The sequence below is a fragment of the Lipotes vexillifer genome, unplaced genomic scaffold, assembly GCF_000442215.2.
Source record: "Lipotes vexillifer unplaced genomic scaffold, Lipotes_vexillifer_v1.1 scaffold72, whole genome shotgun sequence".
NCBI classification, from domain to species: Eukaryota; Metazoa; Chordata; class Mammalia; order Artiodactyla; family Lipotidae; genus Lipotes; species Lipotes vexillifer.
In genome coordinates, this window is record NW_006769482.1 from 3,061,908 (window position 1) to 3,084,468 (window position 22,561).

General features: G+C 40.6%; 1 protein-coding gene across 7 annotated transcripts in view; it reads left to right on the forward strand.

Moving 5' to 3' along the window:
* Positions 1 to 21,395, forward strand: part of SYK (spleen associated tyrosine kinase) — a 62,089-nt gene extending 40,694 nt beyond the window's left edge. For 4 of the 7 annotated variants that reach the window (XM_007445630.1, XM_007445625.1, XM_007445627.1 and 1 more), the window contains 6 exons: positions 1,060 to 1,237; positions 4,454 to 4,663; positions 5,507 to 5,696; positions 16,670 to 16,810; positions 18,438 to 18,550; positions 21,323 to 21,395. In XM_007445630.1, the coding sequence (XP_007445692.1) occupies positions 1,060 to 1,237; positions 4,454 to 4,663; positions 5,507 to 5,696; positions 16,670 to 16,810; positions 18,438 to 18,550; positions 21,323 to 21,395 (905 nt within the window). Of the gene's footprint in view, positions 1 to 412; positions 416 to 1,059; positions 1,238 to 4,453; positions 4,664 to 5,506; positions 5,697 to 16,669; positions 16,811 to 18,437; positions 18,551 to 21,322 lie in introns of all 7 variants that reach the window. The other 3 variants (XM_007445631.1, XM_007445628.1, XM_007445626.1) reach the window with 2 other exon arrangements.
* Positions 21,396 to 22,561: the final 1,166 nt, after the last annotated feature.

Below are 22,561 nucleotides of genomic sequence, written 5' to 3' on the forward strand. Positions count from 1 at the left end.
GCAGGAGGTGCAGAAATAAATGGGTGACTGGTAAAAACTGAAGGAATGTCTGAGTTGTTGGAATTCAACACATGTTCAGGGAATTGTAGTGATTCTGTGAGGCCAGGAGAGGATAGGATTCAGGCAGGCACCCCCTCAAACTCAATAGGCCTCTACTAGACTGATAAGAAATGGGACCTCTGGGTGACCTTCTTAGGTTTTCTAGGTGGCCCCGGGTTTTTTTAAATTGGTGAACTTGGTCTGTTTAATACTAAAAAAAAAAAGCACCCCCAAACTTAGTAGCTTAAATCAACAGCAATCATTTAATTATCTCATGCAGATCATGAATCTGGACAAGGCTGAGCCGGTCTGTTGTGGCTCAGGGCCTCTTGCAGGGAGATTGGGGGTGGAGCTGGGCCAGCAGCGGGTAGAGGCCGTGGTGAGACTGAGGCCAGGGCTCTGGTGGCTGGCCAGCATCTCCCTGTCTCCACAGAACCTTGGAGGTTCTCAGTCTGGTCTCTCCGCCTGGGCTGACTGGAACATTCTCACAGCATAGAAGGGGTCGGGGCAGTTGAACAATTGCATAGTGTCTGAAGCTTCAAGAGGCAGATTTCCAGCAACCCAGGCAGAAGGTGCATGGCCTTTTAGAACCTTGCCTGAGTATATCACAGACATCACTTCTTATATACTCTGTTGGTTGACATGATTACAAAAGCCACTGAGGTGAGGTGACATAGATTCCACCTCTCAATGAAGGAGGGTCACAATTTTCAGACATAGTTTAAAGCCACCACGGCCCATTAGGAGGGCCCCATCTGTCTTTGCCTCCGGCAGGAAGACCCTTTCTCGTTGTTCATTAGTGCAAGAACAGGGGTCAAGTACAGCAGGGATGAAGGGCTTTTTCCTACCCCGCTACCAGCTGCCTTGAGTGCCTTGAGCACTCACAGACACCATAACTGCCCAAGGTAACCAAGGTCTTAAAAGGCAAGCTGTGAGCCCAGGAGGTAGGGGTGGGAGGCACGATGGCAGTTTCATGGAGGATCCAGCCACAGGGTTGTGCATTTCCTGACTGCGTTTCAGAAGCCCAGAGAGAAGCCTTGCCCATGGACACCGAGGTCTATGAAAGCCCCTATGCAGACCCCGAGGAGATCAGGCCCAAAGAGGTCTACCTGGACCGGAAGCTGCTGACCCTGGAGGACAAGGAACTGGGCTCTGGGAACTTTGGGACGGTGAAGAAGGGCTACTACCAGATGAAAAAGTAAGTCAAAGCTGTGCACTGCCACAACACACTCATTCTCATGTGAGCTTACATTCTAGAAACTACCACATATACATGTATTGTGTTTATTTAATCTCAAATGCAAAATTTAACCTGGCATGGCTAAATCCTTTGTCATCAACAGTGTAGTTTTTGTTCTGTTCTGGTACAATTGAAGTGAAAGCATCCATTATATATATTAACTGTGTATGTAATAATTATATACATATTAGTTTAGATGTATTATGTGTCCCTTCCAGAGAATTAGAAAATAGAAACAAACAAAATATAAGAAAATAAAAACATCCTATTTTACCACTCAAACACCACTACTGTTAACAAAGGTGTCTATATTTTTTTTGATCTTTATATATACACACGTGCACGTATGTACTAATTAATTAAAATGCAATCATTCAATGATAACCCAGTGTTTTCACTTATTTTCTTTGATTTTTAAAAATTGTGTCTCATTTCCCTTAACCAGAAAATTCTTGATTACAAATATCCTTAGCATACTTATTTGCTTTATCCTGTAATTTCAAATAGTATATATTACATAACAGAATTGCTAAATTACTAAAAATCTCTTTGTGCTTCATTTTGTCTTTAGAAGGCATCCAACAGGGAATATTCCGTAAAAGTACTGTTTCCTAAGTACTTTGAAAAATACTGGTTTCTAAAGTCCTTTGAAACAAATCTTCTCTGAAAATCTGTTTGATAGGAATATAATTGGGTTTGGTTGTTTGATGCTATTTTAAATTTAAGGAATTTGTGTAAATTTTTTTTCTTGACCCTTGAATCATGTAAATGATTCAAGGGTCAAAATATAGACAAAAGTATGCACAGAAAATTACGCTTTTAATCCTGCCCCTTCCACCATATGTGTGTGTGGATACACGTGTATATATATATATATATATGGACGTGTATATATATATATGTGACTGCTATGCTTATTTTTAAATATATGTGTCTACATATATATATCACAGCTATTTTGTAAAATGAATATAAATTATCCTGTATTAAGGTATAGATTTTCTCAACTAGTTTGTGATACTCAAATTCCTTGCTTAATTAAATATATAAATTAACATAGATATAACTATAGATACATAATTTCAGCTAGAGATTTGGGGAGAGGAGAGGCCATATAGGTGAATTTGGGGCAAAATGATGTCTTTACAATCCTGAGTCTTCCAATCAATAACAGTGACCCATCCTTCCATTTACTTGGGTCTTTTATTTCTCTGAGCAGAGTTGTTTAGTTTTTTTGTGTAGAGGTCTTGTACAACTTCTTTGTTGGATTCATTTATAGGTATTTAGTATTTTTGATGTTAATATATGTGGTATAATTTTAAAAATTTTACTTGTTATTCCTTGGCATTGCTTGAATGCAGGAATATGACTGGTTTAGTCTGTTGGCCTGATACCCAGCAACTTTGCTTAAAGTCCCCTGTTATTTCTCACTTACTATTTCCAGTAGTTTATCTATGTATTCTTTGACCCAGAAATATATCATCTATAAATAACAACAGTTTTATTTCATCCTGTCCATTCCCTATATTTTTATATTTCTTCCTTGCCTTATTATACTAACTAGGAACTGTGGTTCAGTGTTGAATAAAAGTGGCAGTAGCCTCATTCCTCCTTCCTGATTTCAGGGGGAAAACTTTCCACATTTCACCGTTAGGTTTATAGCTACTGTTTATCAGATTATGAAAGTTTCCTTCTATTCTACTCTTCTGAGGGAGTTGTTTTTAATGCTAAATGTGTATTACATTTTTTGTGTACTTTTTCTCCTCTGCTGCTAGGACCACAGGCTTTTTCTCCTTTATTGTGTTCATGTGGTGAATTATACTGATTGACTTTCAGATGTTCAACCCACCTTGCATTACTGGAATAAACCCATCTTGTTCATGAATTATATATCCATCATGTCTTTTTCATAAATCACTGAATTTAATTTATTAATATTTCCCTTTGAATTTTTACATCTACGTTCGTGAGGGCTATCAATAAATTATTTTCTTGTAATTTCTTTTTTTTTTTTTTATGAGGTTAATGTCATCCTCATAAAATGAGTTGAGAAGTTCCCTTCCTCTTTTTGTTTCTGGAAGAGTTTGTGGGTGTTCTCTCTTCCTTAAACATTGGGAAGAATCAAGAGGTTTTTGTTTGTTAATTTTGACCCCTACCTCACACCATACATGAAACCAGTTCCAGGTGGATGGCAGACTGAAATGTGAAAGGTAGAACAATAAACTGTCTAGAGATAGCATAGGATAATATTTCCTTGGTCTCAGGAAGAGGATGCAGAGGTCTCCTAGGGTGCTGGTGATGCTGTGTATCTCTATCTGTGTAGGAACTATAGCATATGTCCAATGTGTAAATACTCTTCTGAGTTCTGTACTGAAGCTGTATGTTCTTTTCTGAATGTATGTCAGACTTAGTCTGTTACTCTGTTATTTTACTTATTTTATGGGATAGTTCTAGTTTTATTCTCCCATTTCAGAGTTCAACAAAAAAGGTATATTTCTTGTATTTGTGGGAACTGTATCATGGAGAGACGCAGTTTCTCAAATCATACGTAGTTAAGTCCATTCATTTATTTAAGCCCCATTATATCAGAATATTTTCAAGAGTTGAAACATGACCCAGGTGATGTTTTTATTAGAAAATGGAAAGTAATTAGTTTTTCTCAGACTTGTTGAAGTGTGCTTAAAATTAGCAAAGCTTAGTTTTTAAAAGTGTTTTATAAATTAGGAGCTTTAACAGTATATGTTTTTTAATTCTCCAGCTAGAAATTCATTGTAACATATATTAAAGGCATGTTGTATTTACATACATTACACATAATCTGAGATGATAAATCTCAAGATGTTACTGGAATTCATGTATGTCATAGTTTGTAAAGTTTGTTAGAAAGTTATTTAAATATTCTACAATGTATTGGCTTTCTGCTTGGTTGGGGCATTCTTCAGCACTCCCCCATAATTTTTAACCAATTGGGTGTTACTCTCCTTGTCTATAAAATGAGAGAACATGATTGGAAAATTAGTCATGTATAACATGGCTTCTTAAGACGCATTTCCATTCTGTGGCAGATATTTCTATAACATCATTTCTAGCATAGGAATTATGCTTTATGAAAGATAGTTACCTACATGTGAGCCACTTTGAAAAGTTTCTTATGTGTTGTGATTTCTTTTGCAGAGTTGTGAAAACAGTGGCTGTGAAAATCCTGAAAAACGAAGCCAATGACCCCGCTCTTAAAGATGAGTTATTAGCAGAAGCAAACGTCATGCAGCAACTTGACAATCCTTACATTGTGCGCATGATTGGGATATGCGAAGCCGAGTCCTGGATGCTGGTTATGGAGATGGCGGAACTTGGTCCACTCAACAAATATTTACAGCAGAACAGGTATCCTTAGGTACCCCAGAAACTCATACTGTGAGGGGCAGGGCCCACCTGCCCAATGCACATCATAACCTGATTTCTACATGAAGCCTTGTCTCCTCTCACACCTTCCCAGGGTTGGTCCACACTCAGGGAGACAAAAGAGCTGTAGTCTTTGGATCAAGTGCTCTTTAGTTCTTAGTGTGTAAAGAAAAACTCTAATCCAACAATTTGGTCTCCTTTGCTCACTCTGTACTGGCCTGGTGATAGAATCAGCCTTAGACTATTTTGGCAAGCAGTCTCCCCTCACAAAGCAGAACAAGCATGCTCTTTTAAAAGAAATATTTAAATAAACATTTTATAAAAGAAAACAGTGTTATTTTACATGTCTAGCTGATCTCTACATTCCCTTGAGTAATTACTTCTGAAAACATCCATTGTTATTAATTGATTACAACCATCTATGGAGTAATCATTCTGTGCTCATCTCCAGCCATGGTTGAGATGGAGGAACTCACGTGGAATAAGTCATAATATTAGCCACTGATTACTTTATCCCATTTGCTACATTATGTTTATACTTAACTGAGACTCAGGGTTGGTTTTGCTAGCTGTCCAATATTGGAAGGGGGATTCCAACTGAAGCCTGGCTCTTGGTGAGCCAGGTCTGACCACCCCATTATACTGCTTTTCATGCAATTCAAAGCATACTTTGAAAATTTTACCAGCTGAACACCAGTCACCACCATTTGTGACTCTTGCTTAAGAAGAATAGGAAGTTAGTGGGTTCATATTCTGTGTGCATGGTTGGTTGTTCTAAAATGGACTCTTGTTCACTATCACTAATAACACATTTGTGACTTTCAGGCATGTCAAGGATAAGAACATCATAGAGCTGGTTCATCAGGTGTCTATGGGAATGAAGTATTTGGAAGAATGCAATTTTGTGCACAGAGATCTGGCTGCAAGAAATGTATTGCTGGTTACTCAACATTATGCCAAGATCAGTGATTTTGGACTTTCCAAAGCACTTCGTGCTGATGAAAACTACTACAAGGTAGGAACAACTTAGCCAGTATTCAGAGCATCAGGTAGTAAAAATCTGAAATGCAAACGTATGTTTTCTTAATTTATTATGGTAGGGTTTCAAGAAGCAATTTCCCTATTTAAAAATAACTATGTAAGAAATTTTCTTCTTAAGCTTTGATTCTATTGTTTAAAAAAATGGAAATACTCGAATATGTCACAACTTGGGATTTACTCAGAATAGTATCTTCTGAACTATGTTCTTTGGGGCAATAGGGAATCAAGGTATTAATGATGATTCATTTGGAAAAAAACAAGAATAGAATTCCTTTGTTAAATTGTTTTGGAAAATATGCATTGAACAAGTCGACTCTTGCAGGACTTTTCAAAGCTCCTCTCTGAACCCTCAAATGAACTAATAGCAACTAAAAGAAGGGGAAAAAATAAGAAAGCCCCATCCTCATATGAATTCAATCACAGTCTGTATGTAGAGTCTATGTTGATCAATTAGAAGATGTACTAGGATTGAGACCAGGTGGTGGAAGAGGGTACCAAGAACAGATTCCCACCTCTTCAGGTCCCTGGGAATGTCCAGCCACTGTCAGAAACAGACAGCATACCCTGAAGATCTAACTAGTGAATGGCAGGATGGGATCTGTGGGATTGCCCTGTGTGCCACACCCTGGAGTGGCTGGAGAAATATGCCTAAGTATCCACACCTACCCACCCACCCTTTCTCTGAGAGCCAGGTGTGGGTATGACAGATAGCAGCAGATAGCAGCTCTTGGTCAGCTAAGGGTCAGCACAAAGGTACGAGCAACAGTAGCAGAGCTCCCATCACAGCTCCTCACTCCATTCTTCATAGAGAAGCTGGCCCCAAAGCAAAGCTGCTTCAGAAATGAGCCATCATGAGAAAAGTATCAAGTGAGCCCTTTGCAGGGACTGCTGGGAGATGGAGCAAAGGGAACAATAGCCTAGAATAACAATCACACATGCACACCAGAAAAAAATAGATTTTATGTTGGAGACACTTTGTAACATGCACTTCATCAAGATAATTAGAAGAAAATATAGACTAAAATAAGGACTCAAAGAGGAGACGAAGAAGTTGAGATAACAAATAATCCCAAAACTTAGTGCATTAAAACAATGCCAAGCATTTATTTATACACAGTTCTACACTGTAGGCAGAGCCTGGTGGAAATGGTGCATCTGTGCTCCACACAGTGTCTCAGGAGGTGGTTCCAAGGGGACAGAGAATTTATTTCCACCCTGCTCACTCACACAGCTAATGACTGATTTGACATGGGCTGTGGTCTGGGACCTCCACTGGGCTGTACCCATTAAACAATAACTTAACTACATGTGGCCTCTCCATGTGCCCCTGAGCTTACTCACAGCGTGGCAGCTGGGTCCTAAGAGCAAGTTACTCAAGAGGCAGGAAGTGGAGGCCGCCAGGCTCCTAAGTTCAGGGCCCAGGAACTGACTCAGAGTCATGTCCACTTATTCTATTGGTCAGAGCAGCCACAGACCACCCATATTCAAGGGAATGGGGAGGAATGTCGAACACGAGGGCCAATTTTTTCAACTGCCACAGATATTAAACAACATACCATTGAAAGTAAACCAGTGAATCTCTGAAAATCAGTGGGGAAGAAAATATAGAAGGCAGTATAGAAGTAAAAGGCAAAGGATCAGGAACAAGACGATGTAGTAGGAGACTCCAGCTTCTGTCCCCCAACAAAGATCAACAGTTAGACAGCTATCCGTGAATGAAACAGCTCTGGGAAAATGCTGGAGTCCACTTAAGAAGCTTTAGCAGCACAGTGGAACGAAAAACTTGAGAATAACTACATAAAAAGGGAAGGAACAATAGCTTAATTTTGCTTACGTCATCCCATCCCTCAGGTCAGCACTGCTCAGTGGAGGCAAGAACCCAGCTAGAAAGAGTTCTCTTCACCAGGAAAGGGAAAGCAGGGTGAGCAACCAGCTTCCCCAGCCTTTTGGGGCAGTGCACGAAGGACCTGCTTCAGTTTCACCCAGCCCAGAGGCCAGCAAAGCTGAGCTGTCTAGAGACAGCTAGGAGCAAGGAAGAAGGGAGAAGAGTGGGGGCTACCACTGTCAGCTACACAGCAGGAGTGAGCATGGTTCCTGGTGACCTACTCTGCAGAGGAACCCCAGCAGCCTTCACTACTGAGGATTTCAACCGCCCTTGCAGATGCTGCAGATCCCCCCAGCTTTCATCACGCAGGATCTCATCATGGACTCCCCACAGATTTCACTGCTGAGGGTTTTTGCCCTACAGGTTTTCTAATTCACCAGCCACCTGAGTCCCTCCCTACTCCCCCCATCTCACCCACTGGGGAGCAGGATCCATACCAGCAGCCCGCTCCAGCTTCTGCAGCTGCTTGCATGCAGAGTGGCAGCCTGGACCCCAATGGCTGATCCCCACCAGCATGTGTGCACTCATGGCTATCTCCTGCAGCTGTGCACCTGTACACTGCCAGCTCAAATCCCATTACTGGCCTCCACTGCTGTGCATGTACCTGGGATGAGCCTGTGCAGCTGCAGGAGTGCACTCTGACAGCCAAGGCCCCTATGGCATATTGTGGGCTTGGATATGGCCCTGTCTCCTGTCACTGGCCTGCACCACTGGGCTCACCTGCAGCTGTGCACTTACACACTGTCAGCCCAACTTCCATCACCTTTAGTGCCATGCATGTACCCACGGCAAATCTCTGCAGCCACAAAAGGGCATGTCAGTAGCCCAGGGTCACTGCAGCTGCTAGTGCACCCACAGTTGGCCTCAACCCGTGTTGCTAGGCCCAGCCCTTACCACTATGTGTTTTGCAGCCAGCCCCAGTCACTACAGAGGCAGCTGCAGCCAGCCCCCACAGCTGAGTATATGCACACCACTGGCTCTGGCCACTGCCAACACCTGCCTGGTCCCTAGCTGCTGGGCCTGGAGGTACCACTGAGGACCCCAACAGCCCTTGCAGCCACTGCAGATCCCCTGTAGCTATTGCCAAGGAGCACACAGTTGTTTTGCGAACCACAGAGATGTGAGCAAGTGAGACATCAAGCCCTACCCCCAGACCTGGAGCCATCACATACCCTTGCACTTGATATCCTGTACCCTAGACCAGCAGTCCCCAACCTTTTGGGCACCAGGGACCAGTTTTGTGGAATACAGTTTTTCCACACACTGGGGGTGGGGATGGTTTGGGGATGATTCAAGCACATTACATGTATTGTGCACTTTATTTCTATTATTACTACATTGTAATAGATAATGAAATAATTATACAACTCACCATAATGCAGAATCAGTGGGAGCCCAGAGCTTGTTTTCACTTGCCACTCACTGATAGGGTTTTGATATGAGTCTGCAAGCAATTGATTTATTATGGGCTCTGTGCAGTCAAACTTCTCTGCTAATGATAATCTGTATTTGCAGCTGCTCCCCAGAGCTAGCATCACCACCTCAGCTCCACCTGAGATCATCAGGCATTAGATTCTCATACAGAGCATGCAACGTAGATCCCTTGCATGTGCTGCTCACAGCAGGGTTTGTGCTCCTATGAGAATCTATGCCACCACTGATTTGACAGGAGGCAGAGCTCAGGTGGTAATGTGAGCAATGGGGAGCAGTTGTAAATACAGATAAAGCTTTGCTCGCTTGCCTGCTGCTCACCTCCTGCTGTACAGCCCAGTACTGGTCTTTGGCCCAGGGGTTGGGGACCCATGCCTTAGACCCAGGGTCAAAGTATGCTCCAGCATGCTCCCACCCACAGGTGAAAGTCTTTCCTTACTGAAGTCAGCCCATACAGTCTGGAAGAGGTGGCTGCATCTTCAAATGTACAGATGCCTACACAAGGCTGCAAGGATCATGAAGAATCAGGGAAACCTGACACAACCAAAAGAAAATGGTAAACTTCCAATAACTGATCCCCCAAAAATGGAGATACACAGATTGTCTAACAAATAATTCAAAATAATTCTTCTGGTCAGAGAGCTATAAAAGAACGCAGATAAACAATTTAATAAAAATCAGAAAAACAGTACAAAAACAAAATAAGTTCAACAAAGACATAGAGAACATAAAAAAGAAGCAAACAGAACTTTTGGAGTTGTACAATACAAAGACTGAACTGAAGAATTCAATGAGAGTTTCAATCACAAACTGGACCAAGCAGAAGAAAGAATCAGTGAAGTCAAAGACAGATCATTGGCAATTAGCTAGTCAGAGAAGCAAAAAGGAAAAAAGAATAAAAAGAAGTGAGGAAAGCCTATGGGACTCATGGGACACCATTAAGAGAAACAAATTATATATTTCTGAAGTCCAAGAAGAAGAGAGGGTGAAAGGGGCAGAGAACTTATTTTAAAAAATAATGGCTGAGATTTCCCAAATCTGAGGAGAGATTTGGACATCCAAGTTCATGAAGCTCATAGGTCCCCAAATAAATCCATTTCAAATAGATCTTCTCCAAGACACAGAATAATAAAATTGTCAAAAATCAGACAAAGAGAGAATCTTAAAAGCAGCAAGAGGAAAAAAAGCTTGTCCCTTACAAGGGAGCTCCCCATAAGGCTACCACCAGATTTCTCAGCACAAACCTACAGGCCAGGAGAGAGTGGAATGATACATTCAAAGTTCTGAAAGAAAAACATTGCTAACCAAGAGTACTTTATGTCCCAAAACTGTCCTTCAGAAAGGAAGGTGAGATAAAGACTTTCCCAGGCAAACAAAAGCTGAGAGAGTTTATCACCACTAGATCTTCCTTACAAGAAATTCTGAGTTCTTCAAGCTGAAATAAAAGGAAACTAATTAGTAACATGGAAGCATATGAAAATATAAAATGTACTGATAAAGGTAAGTATATAGTCAAATTCAGCATACCCCATTACTATAATATGGTGTTGTGTTAATCACTTAATGCTGATATAAAGATTAAAGGACAGAAGTATTAAAAATAGCTATAGCTACAATAATTTGTTAATGGATACACGATATAAAATGACATAAATTGTGATATCAAAAACATAACATGGGCTTCCTTGGTGGCACAGTGGTTGAGAGTCTGCCTGCCGATGCAGGGGACATGGGTTCGTGCCCCGGTCCGGGAAGATCCCACATGCCGTGGAGCGGCTGGGCCCGTGAGCCATGGCCACTGAGCCTGTGCGTCCGGAGCCTGTGCTCCACAACGGGAGAGGCCACAACAATGAAAGGCCCACATACCGCAAAAAATAAAAAAATAAAATAATAACATGTGGGGAGGAGTACAAGGGTAGAGTTTCTGCATACAATTGAAGTTAAGCTGTTATCATCTTAAAATAGACTTATATTTATAAGATGTTTTATGTAAGCCTCAGGGTAACCACAAGGCAAAATCTTGCCATAGATACATACAAGATAGAGAAAAGGGAAGCAAAGTATACCACTATAGAAATTCATCAAATCAAAAAGGAAGACAGTAAGAGAGGAAGAAAGGAGCAAAAGAACTTTAAAGCATCCAGAAAACCGTAATATGGTATTCGTAAGTCTTTACCTATGAATAATTAATTGTAAATGGATGAAATTTCCCCATCAAAAAGCATAGAGTGGCTGAATGGACACACAAAAAAAAGTCAACTATATGCTGCCTACAAGAGACTCATTTCAACTTTAAGGACACAGAAAAACTCAAAGTGAAGGGATAGAAAAATATATTCCATGCAAATGTAAACCAAAAAGTAGCAGGTATACCTATGTTTATATCAGACAAAACAGACTTTAATCCAGAAACTGGTGCAAGAGACAAAGGAGGTCAGTCATCTTATAATGGTAAAGGGGTCAATTCATTAAGAATATAAAATAATTGTAAATATACATGTACCCAACATTGGAGAACCTGAATATATTAATCAAATATTAACATATCTGAAGGGAGAAATAGATAACAATATAATAATAGTAGCAGTCTTCAATACCCCACTTTTAACAATGGATAAGTCATAGAGACAGAAAATCAATAAGGAAACATTGGACTTGACCTGTGCTTTAGACCAAATGCACCTAACAGAACTTACAAGAGAATTCTATTAGACATATCAAGAAGAATTAACGCCAGTCCTTCTCAAACTATTCCCAAAAATGGAAGAGGAGGAAATACTCTCAAATTCATTTTTCAAGGCCAACATTATCCTGATACGAAAGCCAGACACAAGGAAAGAAAACTATAGGCCAATATCCCTGATGAACATAGATGCAAAAATTCTCAACAAAATACTAGCAAACTAAATTTAACATGTTAAAAAGATCATACCTTATGGTCAAGTGGGATTTATTCTTGAATTTGAGGATAGTTCAATATACTCAAATCAATAAATGTGATACCCCATATTAATAGAGTGAAAGATAAAAATCATATGGTCATTAGGTGCAGAAAAAGCATTTGACATAATTCACATCATTTCATAATAAACAGTCGCAAAAAAGTCAGTATAGAAGGAACATACCTCAACACAATAAAGGCCATGTATGGCAAGCCTACAGCTAACATCAGACTCAGTGGAGAAAGCTTGAAAGTTTTTCATCTAAAATAAGGAATAACACAAGGGTGCCCACTCACACCACTGATTAAACTCTACTGGAAGTCCTAGCCAGAGCAATTAGGATAAAAAAAAAAAAAAAGAAAGAAAGAAAAGAGAAATAAAAGGCTTATAAACCAAAATTACCTCATCTCTATTTGCAGATGACATGATCTTATACAGTTGACCCTTGAACAATACAGATTTGAACTGTGCAGGTCCACTTACACATGGATTTCTTTCACTAGTATGTACTACTGTACTACACAATCCACTATTGGTTGAATCCATGGATGCAGAACTGTGGATACAGAGGGCCAACTGTAAGGTTATATATGGATTTTTGACTGTGTGAAGTGTCAGCACCCCCAACCCCTACATTGTTCAAGGTTCAACACTATATAGAAAAACCCTAAAGACTCCCTCAAAAAACTATGAAAACTAATAAACAAATTCAGTAAAATAGCAAGATACAAAATTAACACACAAAAAGCAGTTGCATTTCTATACACTAATAGTGAACTATCCGAAAAAGAAATAAAGGGAAAAAAATCTCATTTACAATTGCATCAAAGCAATAGAATACTTAGGGTTAAATTTAACCAAGAAAGTGAAAGATCTACATACCAAAAATAAGACATTGATGAAAAAAATTGAAGAAATGGAAAGATAACCTACATTCATGGATCAGAAGAGTTAATATTGTTAAAATGACTACACTACCCAAAGTCATCTATAGATTCAATACAAATCCCTATTAGAATTCCAGTGGCATTTTTCACAAAAATAGAAAAAATAATCCTAAAATTCATATGGAACCCAAAAAAACCCTGAATAGCCAAAGCAATCCTGAGAAAGAACAAAGCTGAAGGCATTATGCTTCCTGATTTCAAACTATGCTACAAAACTGTAGTAATCAAAACAGTGTGGTACTGACATAAAAACAGACATATAGATCAATGGAACAGAATCAAGAAACTAGAAATAAACCCATGCATATATAGTCAACTAATATTTGATAAGAGAGTCAAGAATGTTCAATGGGGAAAAAATAGTCTCTTCAATAAATAGTGTTGAAAAAACTGGATATTCACATGCAAAAGAATGAAATTGGACCTCTATATTATAACATTCACAAAAATTAACTCAAAATGGATTAAGGACTTGATTGTAAGACTTGAAACCATAAAACTCCTAGAAGAAAACATATGTAAAAAGCTCCTCAGTGTTGGTCTTGGCAATGATTTTTTGGATATGACACCAAATGCACACACAACAAAAGCAGAAATCAACAAATGGGACTACATCAAACTAAAAAAATTCTGTAAAACAAAAGAAACATCAACAGGATGAAAGTTCAACCTACAGAATGGGAGAAAATATTTGCAAACCATCTATCTGATAATTGGTAATTATCCAAAATATATAAGTAACTCATACAACTCAATAGTAAAGCCCCCCAAATAATCAGATTTTTAAATGGGCAAAGGACCTGAATAGAAGTATTCTATTTTTTTCTATATTTCTATGACAAAAGAAGACATTCAAATGGCCAACAAATACATGTAAGGGTGTTTGACATCACTAAGCATCAGAGAAATGCAAATCAGAACCACAATGAGATGTCTCTTCATACCTGTTACAATGGCGATCACCAAAAAGATAAGAGATAACGAGTGTTGTTGAGGATATGGAAAAAGGGGAATCCTTGTACACTGTTGGTGGAAATGTAAATTGGTGCAGCCACTATGGAAAGCAGTATGGAGTTTCCTCAAAAATTAACAGTAGAACTACCGTATCATCTGGCAATCCCACTTCTGTATATATATCCAAAGGTAATGAAATCACTACCTAGTAAAGATATCTTTACCCCCATGTTCATTGCAGCATTATTTACAATAGCCAAGACATGGAAACAACCTAATATCCATCAATAGATGAATGGATAAAGAAAATATGATACGTGTGTGTGTGTGTGTGTGTGCATGTGTGTGTGTGTATGTGTAAACTGTAGACAAATATATGGGATATATTCAGACATAAAAAAGAAGAAAATCTTGCCATTTGCAATAACATAGATGGACCTTGAGGGCATTATGCTAAATGAAATAAGTCAGAGAAAGACAAATACTGTATGATATCATTTATATGTGGAATTTTAAAAAGCCAAACTCATAGAAACAGAGAGTAGATTTTGGTTGCCAGGGTTTGGGAGGTGGGAGAAATGAGAAGATGTTGGTCAAATGGTACAAAGTTCTAGTTATAAGAGGAATATATTCTGGGAATCTAATCTGCAGCTCGGTGCCTAGAGTTAACAGTACTACATTGTATAGTACTTGAAAGTTACTGAGAAAGTAGGTCTTAAGTGTTCTCACCATTACAACAGCAACAACAAAAATTAGCACTTTTGTCAGGTGAAGGATGTGTTAACTAACCTTATGTTGTAAACATTTTGCAATATATATGTGTCTCAATCATCATACTGTACAAAAAAAAGAAGCCATGTTAGAAGCAGCTAAAAGAGACTGAACACAAATGAAAAGATGGGAACATGGAGAATTTCTTTAAGAAAACAAAGTGAAATGGAAAACATTGAAGAGTTAAGCACGATTAAAGAGAAATGACAGTAATGCAAGCAAATTAGCTCAGTGCTCAGAGAACTGTGCATGACAGCGTGAATTTGTGCAGCAGGACTGTAAATGCAAATGCCCTTTAATCCAGCAACTCCTTACAAGTACTCTACACACAGAGAAGATACACACTGTCAGTAATGTTCATTCTAGCATGATGTGTAATAGCAAAAATCAGGAAACGACTTAATGACCTCTCAGTAGGAGGCTGTTTAAATCAGTTGTAGCAGATTTATGCGAAGCATAAAATTAACTTTCCTAAAAGTGACTTTCTTTGTATGTGCTGACATAGACATATATCTATGACACATGGTTAAATAGGAAAATTAAAAAGTACAAAATGTATATACCTATAGCTTGATTACCCCTCAAGAAAGCATATATTACCAGTTTATACTTATATGTAGATTTTTCTGGAAGGAGTCAAGAAAAACGATCAAACATGCTGTCTCTCTTGGTGAGGATTTGGAGTTTGTGGTGGAGAGAGATTCCCTTTTCATCATATTTAGGGTTTGTCAAAGGTTTATCTTGTGATCAGTTTAAAATTCAGAATAAACTTGAAATAACGCACATGACTAGATTGTTCACAACTTTTGAAATCAAAATTTAAAAATAATACATAACATGAATGAGACAGACGTATAAGCAGTGTGTCATTTAGAGAAGTGCCCTAGCACCTGTGGTCTCAGATTGATATCCCTGAGTTGTCTCCTCTGGCCACCATAGGGTAACTCACCTCCCTCCCTCCACTTCAAGAGATGTCAGGTTAGAGTGACTTCCATGGGAGGTATCAAGACTTCACTACACCACGCTGAACCCTAAAGCCCCAAAGAAAGAGTTTTGCTAGGCAAGATTTTTATCTCTTTACTAGCACTTGCTTTTTTAAATTAGAAAGTTTACAACTTTGTTTTAAATGATACTAGCAAACCGTCTCCCCCAAAACAGTGTTGGCTTAAAGCTGTAGACAAATGTACAGTAATAGTTAAATATATTATGAACAACCTAGTATTTCTTGGAGCAAAACCATGACGTAATATTCAGGCCTGACTCTTGCATTGCCACGCCAAGCTCCAAGAAGCTGTGAGTAGACAAAGGAAGAGGTAAGAAAAAGCGACTAAAAAATACAAAAAATTCAGTCTGAACCTTAAAAATATGTATTTAAATTTTAAAAATTTAAGATATTAAGATTTAACATATTTTTAAGATTCAGACCAGATATATACACACAGGCTTTTTGTGAGTCATGATTTTATTTCTTTTTTTTTAATTATGGTAAAATGCACATGACATACATTTTACCATCTTAACTGTCTTTAAGGGTACAGTTTAGTAATGTTCAGTACATTCACTTTGCTCACAACCAATCTCTAGAATTATTTTCATCTTTCCAAACCAAAACTCTGTACCCATTAAACAGCTACTCTCCATCCCATCCTCTCTCCACAGCCCCAGGCAACCATTATTCTACTTTCTGTCTCTATGAATGGGACTACTCCAGGGGCATCAGATGAGTGGAATCATACAATATTTGTCCTTTAGTGACTTGAATGGCCTACTTCACTGAGCATAATAAAAGGTAACCGCATGGTTCATCCATGTCGTGGCGTGTATCAGAGTTCCCTTCCTTCCTAAGGCTGAATGATACTCCACTGTATCAATATACCCCATTTTGTTTATCCATTCATTTGTCGATGCACATTTGGGTTGCTTCCACCTTTGGCTGTTGTGAATAGTGCTGCTATGAACAAACATGGTGTCCACCATTTTATTCTTAATGAAGCGTCTCTATGTGCCTGGTTTTCAGGCCCAGACCCACGGGAAGTGGCCCGTGAAGTGGTACGCTCCGGAATGCATCAACTACTACAAGTTCTCCAGCAAGAGTGACGTCTGGAGCTTTGGAGTGTTAATGTGGGAAGCATTTTCCTACGGGCAGAAGCCGTATCGGGTGAGCTACATTTGTTTCATTTCCTAATTAACAGACCATCAATACAGATAAGCCCCAGATTATCTTTAAAGGACCCTGAAAATCATCAAATCTGGACACCCTTTCTGAGTCTTTATCTTTTGAGAGTGGGGGGTTAATATGATCTCACTTTATTCTAAACTGAAAGAAATATTTGAAGCTATCTGAACAGTATGTGGGGTTTTTTAAATTGTGTATTACACATATAAATATGCATAAAATATGTCAACGAAAATTCAATTAATTATCAAGTTAAGAAGGGTAAAAGGGAATTTTATTTGAGCCAAACTGAGGATTATAACCCAGGAAGCAGATTCTTGGAAAGCTCTGAGAACTGTTCCACCGTTAGAAGTTGAAGGCACAGTCATATATATATATATATATATATATATATTTTTTTTTTTTTCGCGCAGGCTCAGCGGCCATGGCTCACGGGCCCAGCCGCTCCACAGCATGTGGGATCCTCCCAGACCAGGGCACGAACCCGTGTCCCCTGCATCGGCAGGTGGACTCTCAACCACTGCGCCACCAGGGAAGCCCAGTCATATATATTTTTGAGACAAAGGATCATACATCAAAATGACATACTGATATTTTACATAAAGGTCACTAGGGATACATAGTCCAGGTAAACATGTACAAAGGGAGCGGCAAGCCACCATGACCTACAGAGCTAGGAAAGAGCACTATTTTTTAAAGAAGTTACAGTGCTAGTGTCAGAAGAAAGGAAAAAAAGTGATCTTTATGGCCAAGCAGGCATTCCCATCTTTGAGGAGCTCTGGTTAATGTGTAATACAGATGCACACTGCACAGTAGGGAGGGAGGGAGAATGTCGAAACAAACACAGAATTTTATGTTTAATTTTTTTCTTGTCCTGCCTTAAAATAAAACTTTTATTTCATCAAATATATACCCAAATCACCATTTATTAGATTGGAAATAGAAATAATGGCTATTCCCATTATCAAATTTGCAGCTGTTACCTTTTTCTAGATTTTTTTCATATATATATATATATATATATATATATATATATATATATATATATATATATAAAGAAAAACCATATATATAATGAAAAGTGCACAAATCCTAGGCCACAGCTTGATGGATTTTCACAATTGGGACACACCCATGAAGCCATCCCCCAAATGAAGAAACAGAACAGAAGCCCCCCTTTCCCCCTGCACACACAAAACTTAACCCCAAGGGTAACCCATCTGACTTCTAGCATCATAGATTAGGTGCTCCTGGTACTTCCCTGGTGGTCCAGTGGTTAAGACTCCACGCTTCCAATGCGGGGGGCCCAGGTTCGGTCCCTGGTCAGAGAATTAGATCCCACATGCCGCAGCTAAAAAGATCCCACATGCCACAACTAAAGATCTTGCACATGACAATGAAGATCTCGTGTGCTGCAACTAAAACCCAAAGCATCCAAATAAATAAATAAATATTTAAAAAATAGATTAGGTGCTCCTATTTTTTGTACTTTGTATAGTTGAAATCACACAGCATGTACTCTTTTGTTTCTTTTGGGGGGTAGGATGTATTTGTTTTGTTTTGCTGCATGCTATGTTTGAAAAGCTCAAGAATATTTTGCACGTTTTAGGGAATGAAAGGCAGTGAAGTTTCTGCTATGCTGGAGAAAGGAGAGAGGATGGGGTGCCCTCCAGGGTGTCCGAGAGAGATGTATGAGCTGATGACCCTGTGCTGGACCTATGAGTGAGTACCCAGCCCTTCCTGCCATTTAGCCCAATGCTCTAGAGGCAGATAGAATTGCCGAGCACTGAAAAGGAGCATGAATTCTGTCTTTTCATGAATCAGGGGTGGGCTCCTTTCTAAACAAACAATGGGGGGAGAGGTCTTGCTTCCTGGACCACACACTTATATTCTTTAGTCTAAAGAGTATAGACAATTACTCTAATTCGGGATATCAAAATTTAAACGTAGATAATATTGGCCAAAGGGTGGAGGGGTGGTCAAAGTAAAAAAATATTCTTAAGGGTCTGGTCTGGTGATACGTGCTATTTTGGCATGAGCGGATGGCAGAGGTACTTAGCAGGGGGATGTCATACTTCCTAATTCCTGATCACCTTTCAGAGTGAGGCATGACCAAGGATGGTGGCCAGCTCACAGATGGATTGGCCAAGGTAACACTTCCCAAGAAGCAACTCAGAACTTGGAACAGTGGCCCTAGAGTCTGCACTGAGGGGCCTCACGTGGCCTGACTGGTAGAGCACATGTGACGTTGTAGGCAGGTGACATCCAGGGCAGCTCAGCTGGCAAGGGAAACACACTGCACCTAAGAATCAGGGACGTGACCTTTGACCTTGCCTAGGTTTGGCAGCCTGGACATGCATCATAGGGAAACCTCCAAGCCATGGTCTCTGTCCCTCTGACACTGAAGTGTGCATATAGCGCCCTTGCAACTTGGCAATGATGCAGGTCTGTCATCCGGGGGAGCTCATATATCTGCCAGTAGATTTGATACTTCGAGGGTCAGGTTTGTTCTCAGATATGACAGCTGATATTGCAAGAGTATCTTCAGGATGATGGATATTTCAGGTGCTTTCAGATGCCACCTGGGATTCTGCAACGCCCCAGGAAGCATCTTCCACAACTCTAGCTGGGAGTGGAAGTGAAGAATCTCATTATTATCTAGAAGTGACCCAGGGTCAAGAGAGAGGGTAGTTATTTCCCTGCCACTTTCCTCACGGAGGTTACAATTCTGGGCTAGGCAAACAGGAAACAAATTAACCCCAACATAAATGCCTGATTATGTATTGTGATGGGTGCTATAGAGCAAGCTACAGGGAGCTTTGAATGAGAGTAGAGAGTTTGGGGGGGAGAGTCATACTTCCATTGGAGAGTCCATACTGGCCTATTTTAGGGAGGGGCATTCCAACCGAGAACTGCAGGTTGAGGAGCTTGAGTGCCGGAAATGCCCCCACTGGGCACGAGGGTCAGAGTGGAAAAAGCACCCCAGACCCAGGTAGTCGGAAGTGACCAGGAAGCCGGCACACACACAGGTCACTTGGCCACCCTCCTCTGCAGCTCAGTGATGTCCTAGAGGCAGCCTCACCCATGGTATAAAGGAGAGATTCCCTGGGAAACCTGACCAGGTGTCTTTGCTGAGGGCCAGTCTGTACTCCTGTTTCCCTACTCTAGTTTGTTTGCTTGGTGCTAGGCTGCTGGGTGAATGAAACCCTTACAGCAAGACTCAAAGGGACTCTTGGTGCATTCGGATCCCCATGGTAGGAGTAGAACACCCTGTTTGGCAAAGATGTTGAAGTTGTCTTCTTTGGCTTGAAGTTTAGTAGCAGGAGGGAGGCTTTCCTTCTGTGTGGACACAGGTTTCCACACATGGTCCTACATCCCAGGCTTGGCCATCACGTCCCCTCCTGCAACACAATTTGGTGGCCAGAGACATCTTCCCACAGTGAGTGTGGTCTATAGACATGACCACAGATGGCTGATATTTTTACGCAGTTTTATTGCCTGCTCTTGAAAGCTGTAGGTGCAACCATTTGTTTGATGCCATTTGACAAGACAACCTATTTTGGTTCTGCAGAAGCCACCCTGCCCTTATAACAGTAAATGATTCTTGGTTCCCATGTGTGGTCCCTGGCTGTTCTCTTATAACTAGACTGAACCATATGAAATCACAGTTGTTGTAGGTCAGAAAGGTTAAATGTGGACAGTTCATGCAGTTTAACCTCAAGTTCTATGTCACTTTTTGGGCAGTTTTACCCACTTGCAATATAGCCAAAAATCTTGCAAAATAAAATTAACTTCCAAGCAAGGATAGACTCTCCAAATTTTAAGAAATACTTGCTTCCAACTGGTTCTGTTCATTATGCCCATGTTAGAGAAAGCAGAGATGTCTATAGAAGTTTGCTTAGAGGTTGCAAGTTGTTAAAAAAACTTTTACCCATGGTTTATATACATCATTGCCTCACCTGCCAACAGTGACAGAAGTAAGGCCTTGCCACATTAAGGTTTAGAATAGCAGCGTCTTTTCAGAAAATCCAGAGCCATCTGATTGGGGTGTGGGGAGGGGAAGTTTAAATTGTGTCCACATTTAAAAAAAAGATTGAGTCAAACGTTAAATATATATCTGCAGCACACTGACCAACTAAGTATTTTCAGACACGTTCTGTTTTGCTAGGTCATAAGGAGACAGTCTCTGAACCTGTGGTTAAAAGATCCTGACTTTGAGAACAGAACTTTCCCATCTTTAAGGTGGACAGGAGTCACCTGGGGACCTTGTTGAATGCAGATTGGGTTCTTTAGGTCTGGGGTGGGCCTAACACTGTATTCCCCAGAGGCTTCTGGTCAGCCACACTTAGAGCAGAGATGCAGTGTGACCGCAGGCTCATGAGGAAGCGGGGCACCGCCACTCCACTAGCACTTGTCCTGCAAAGGCCCCTGCTGTGACCAGCACTTTTTCACAAGCATTGATAACAAACAATAATGCCTCTCTTCTCTTTGCAGCGTGGAGAACAGGCCCGGATTTGTAGCAGTGGAACTGCGGCTGCGCAATTACTATTACGATGTGGTTAACTAACGGCTCCCGCGCCCGTCTGTGGCTGCCTATGAGCAAATGAGCAGTCGAGGGAAGACTATTCCAGTGCTTTGATTTTGAGTCTCCATCTTCCTCCGCCCGGGAGAGCCAATTCAGGTGGAACGTTCCACTGACTGTCATTCCCAAAGCCTGTCCTGGAACATGCCCTCCGCAAAGCAACCCGTCCCAGAGGAGCGGTGGGAAGACAGATGGACACCAGGACCAAGGGTCCCTTGGATTCGTGTGTGTTTCTTGTCTGAGTGGCAGGTTATCTGCAGGATTTGTTTCCAAATTTCTTTCTGTCTTTTCAGTTCTCAGGCTCCTGGGCTGCATTTGAATACCCAGCATCACCGTGGGGTGCTGAACCCTCTTGCCCATTTCGGCTGCATTTTCGGTGGACAGAGGGTGCCCTTGGTTTATGATGCCTGCCGTGGAGGGAAGGAAGGGAGAGGAGAAGAGGTTTAACTGCCTCCAGAACATGGCTCCTACAGGTCCCAAGATTGAGCCCTGCCACTGAAAAACATTCCCTGATAAAAGTGTTTTGAGACTTAAAAAAATCAGGCTGGACCACTGCAATTTCTAAGCCTGTAACCCAGTTAAGGGAAAATAAAAAGTATGGATACTGCTTTTGCTCTATGTGTTCTGAGGCAGAAGACTCACATCTGTATGAAAAATGGAGCCTGTTGGAATGAATTGGCTTGGCTTACTTTCCCCCCAAAAGCCTCTCTGAAGACTGTACTTGACTGGAGACTAATAAATAAAGTTCTTCGTGGAGACCCAGTAGGGAAGAGGATGTCTGTCATCTCAGGTCTGACCTAGGACAGACAACAGGGTACAGCGGGCTGTCATCTGCTTAGTGGGGTCCAAGCTTGCTCTCCCCTAGAGAGGGGCTGCAGCCAGAATTCCCTGACTTTTTCTGTATTCATAGTGAGGGACAACCCGGTGGCCAAGGTCATCTAAAGAGGAGTTTCTAAGGCAAGTATCAATTCACAATAAAGCCACAGATCTGACCCTCTCCACAAGTAAACCTCATTGAGTGTGACTTTGGGTTGAAGATACAAGACCCAAGAAATTTTTTCTAGTCCCTGAGTCTTAGTTAATCCTTGGCTAATGTTTGATCTCATGCAGTTCATCAGCCCATTGATATCAGATTTGCTGTAGCCATCCTT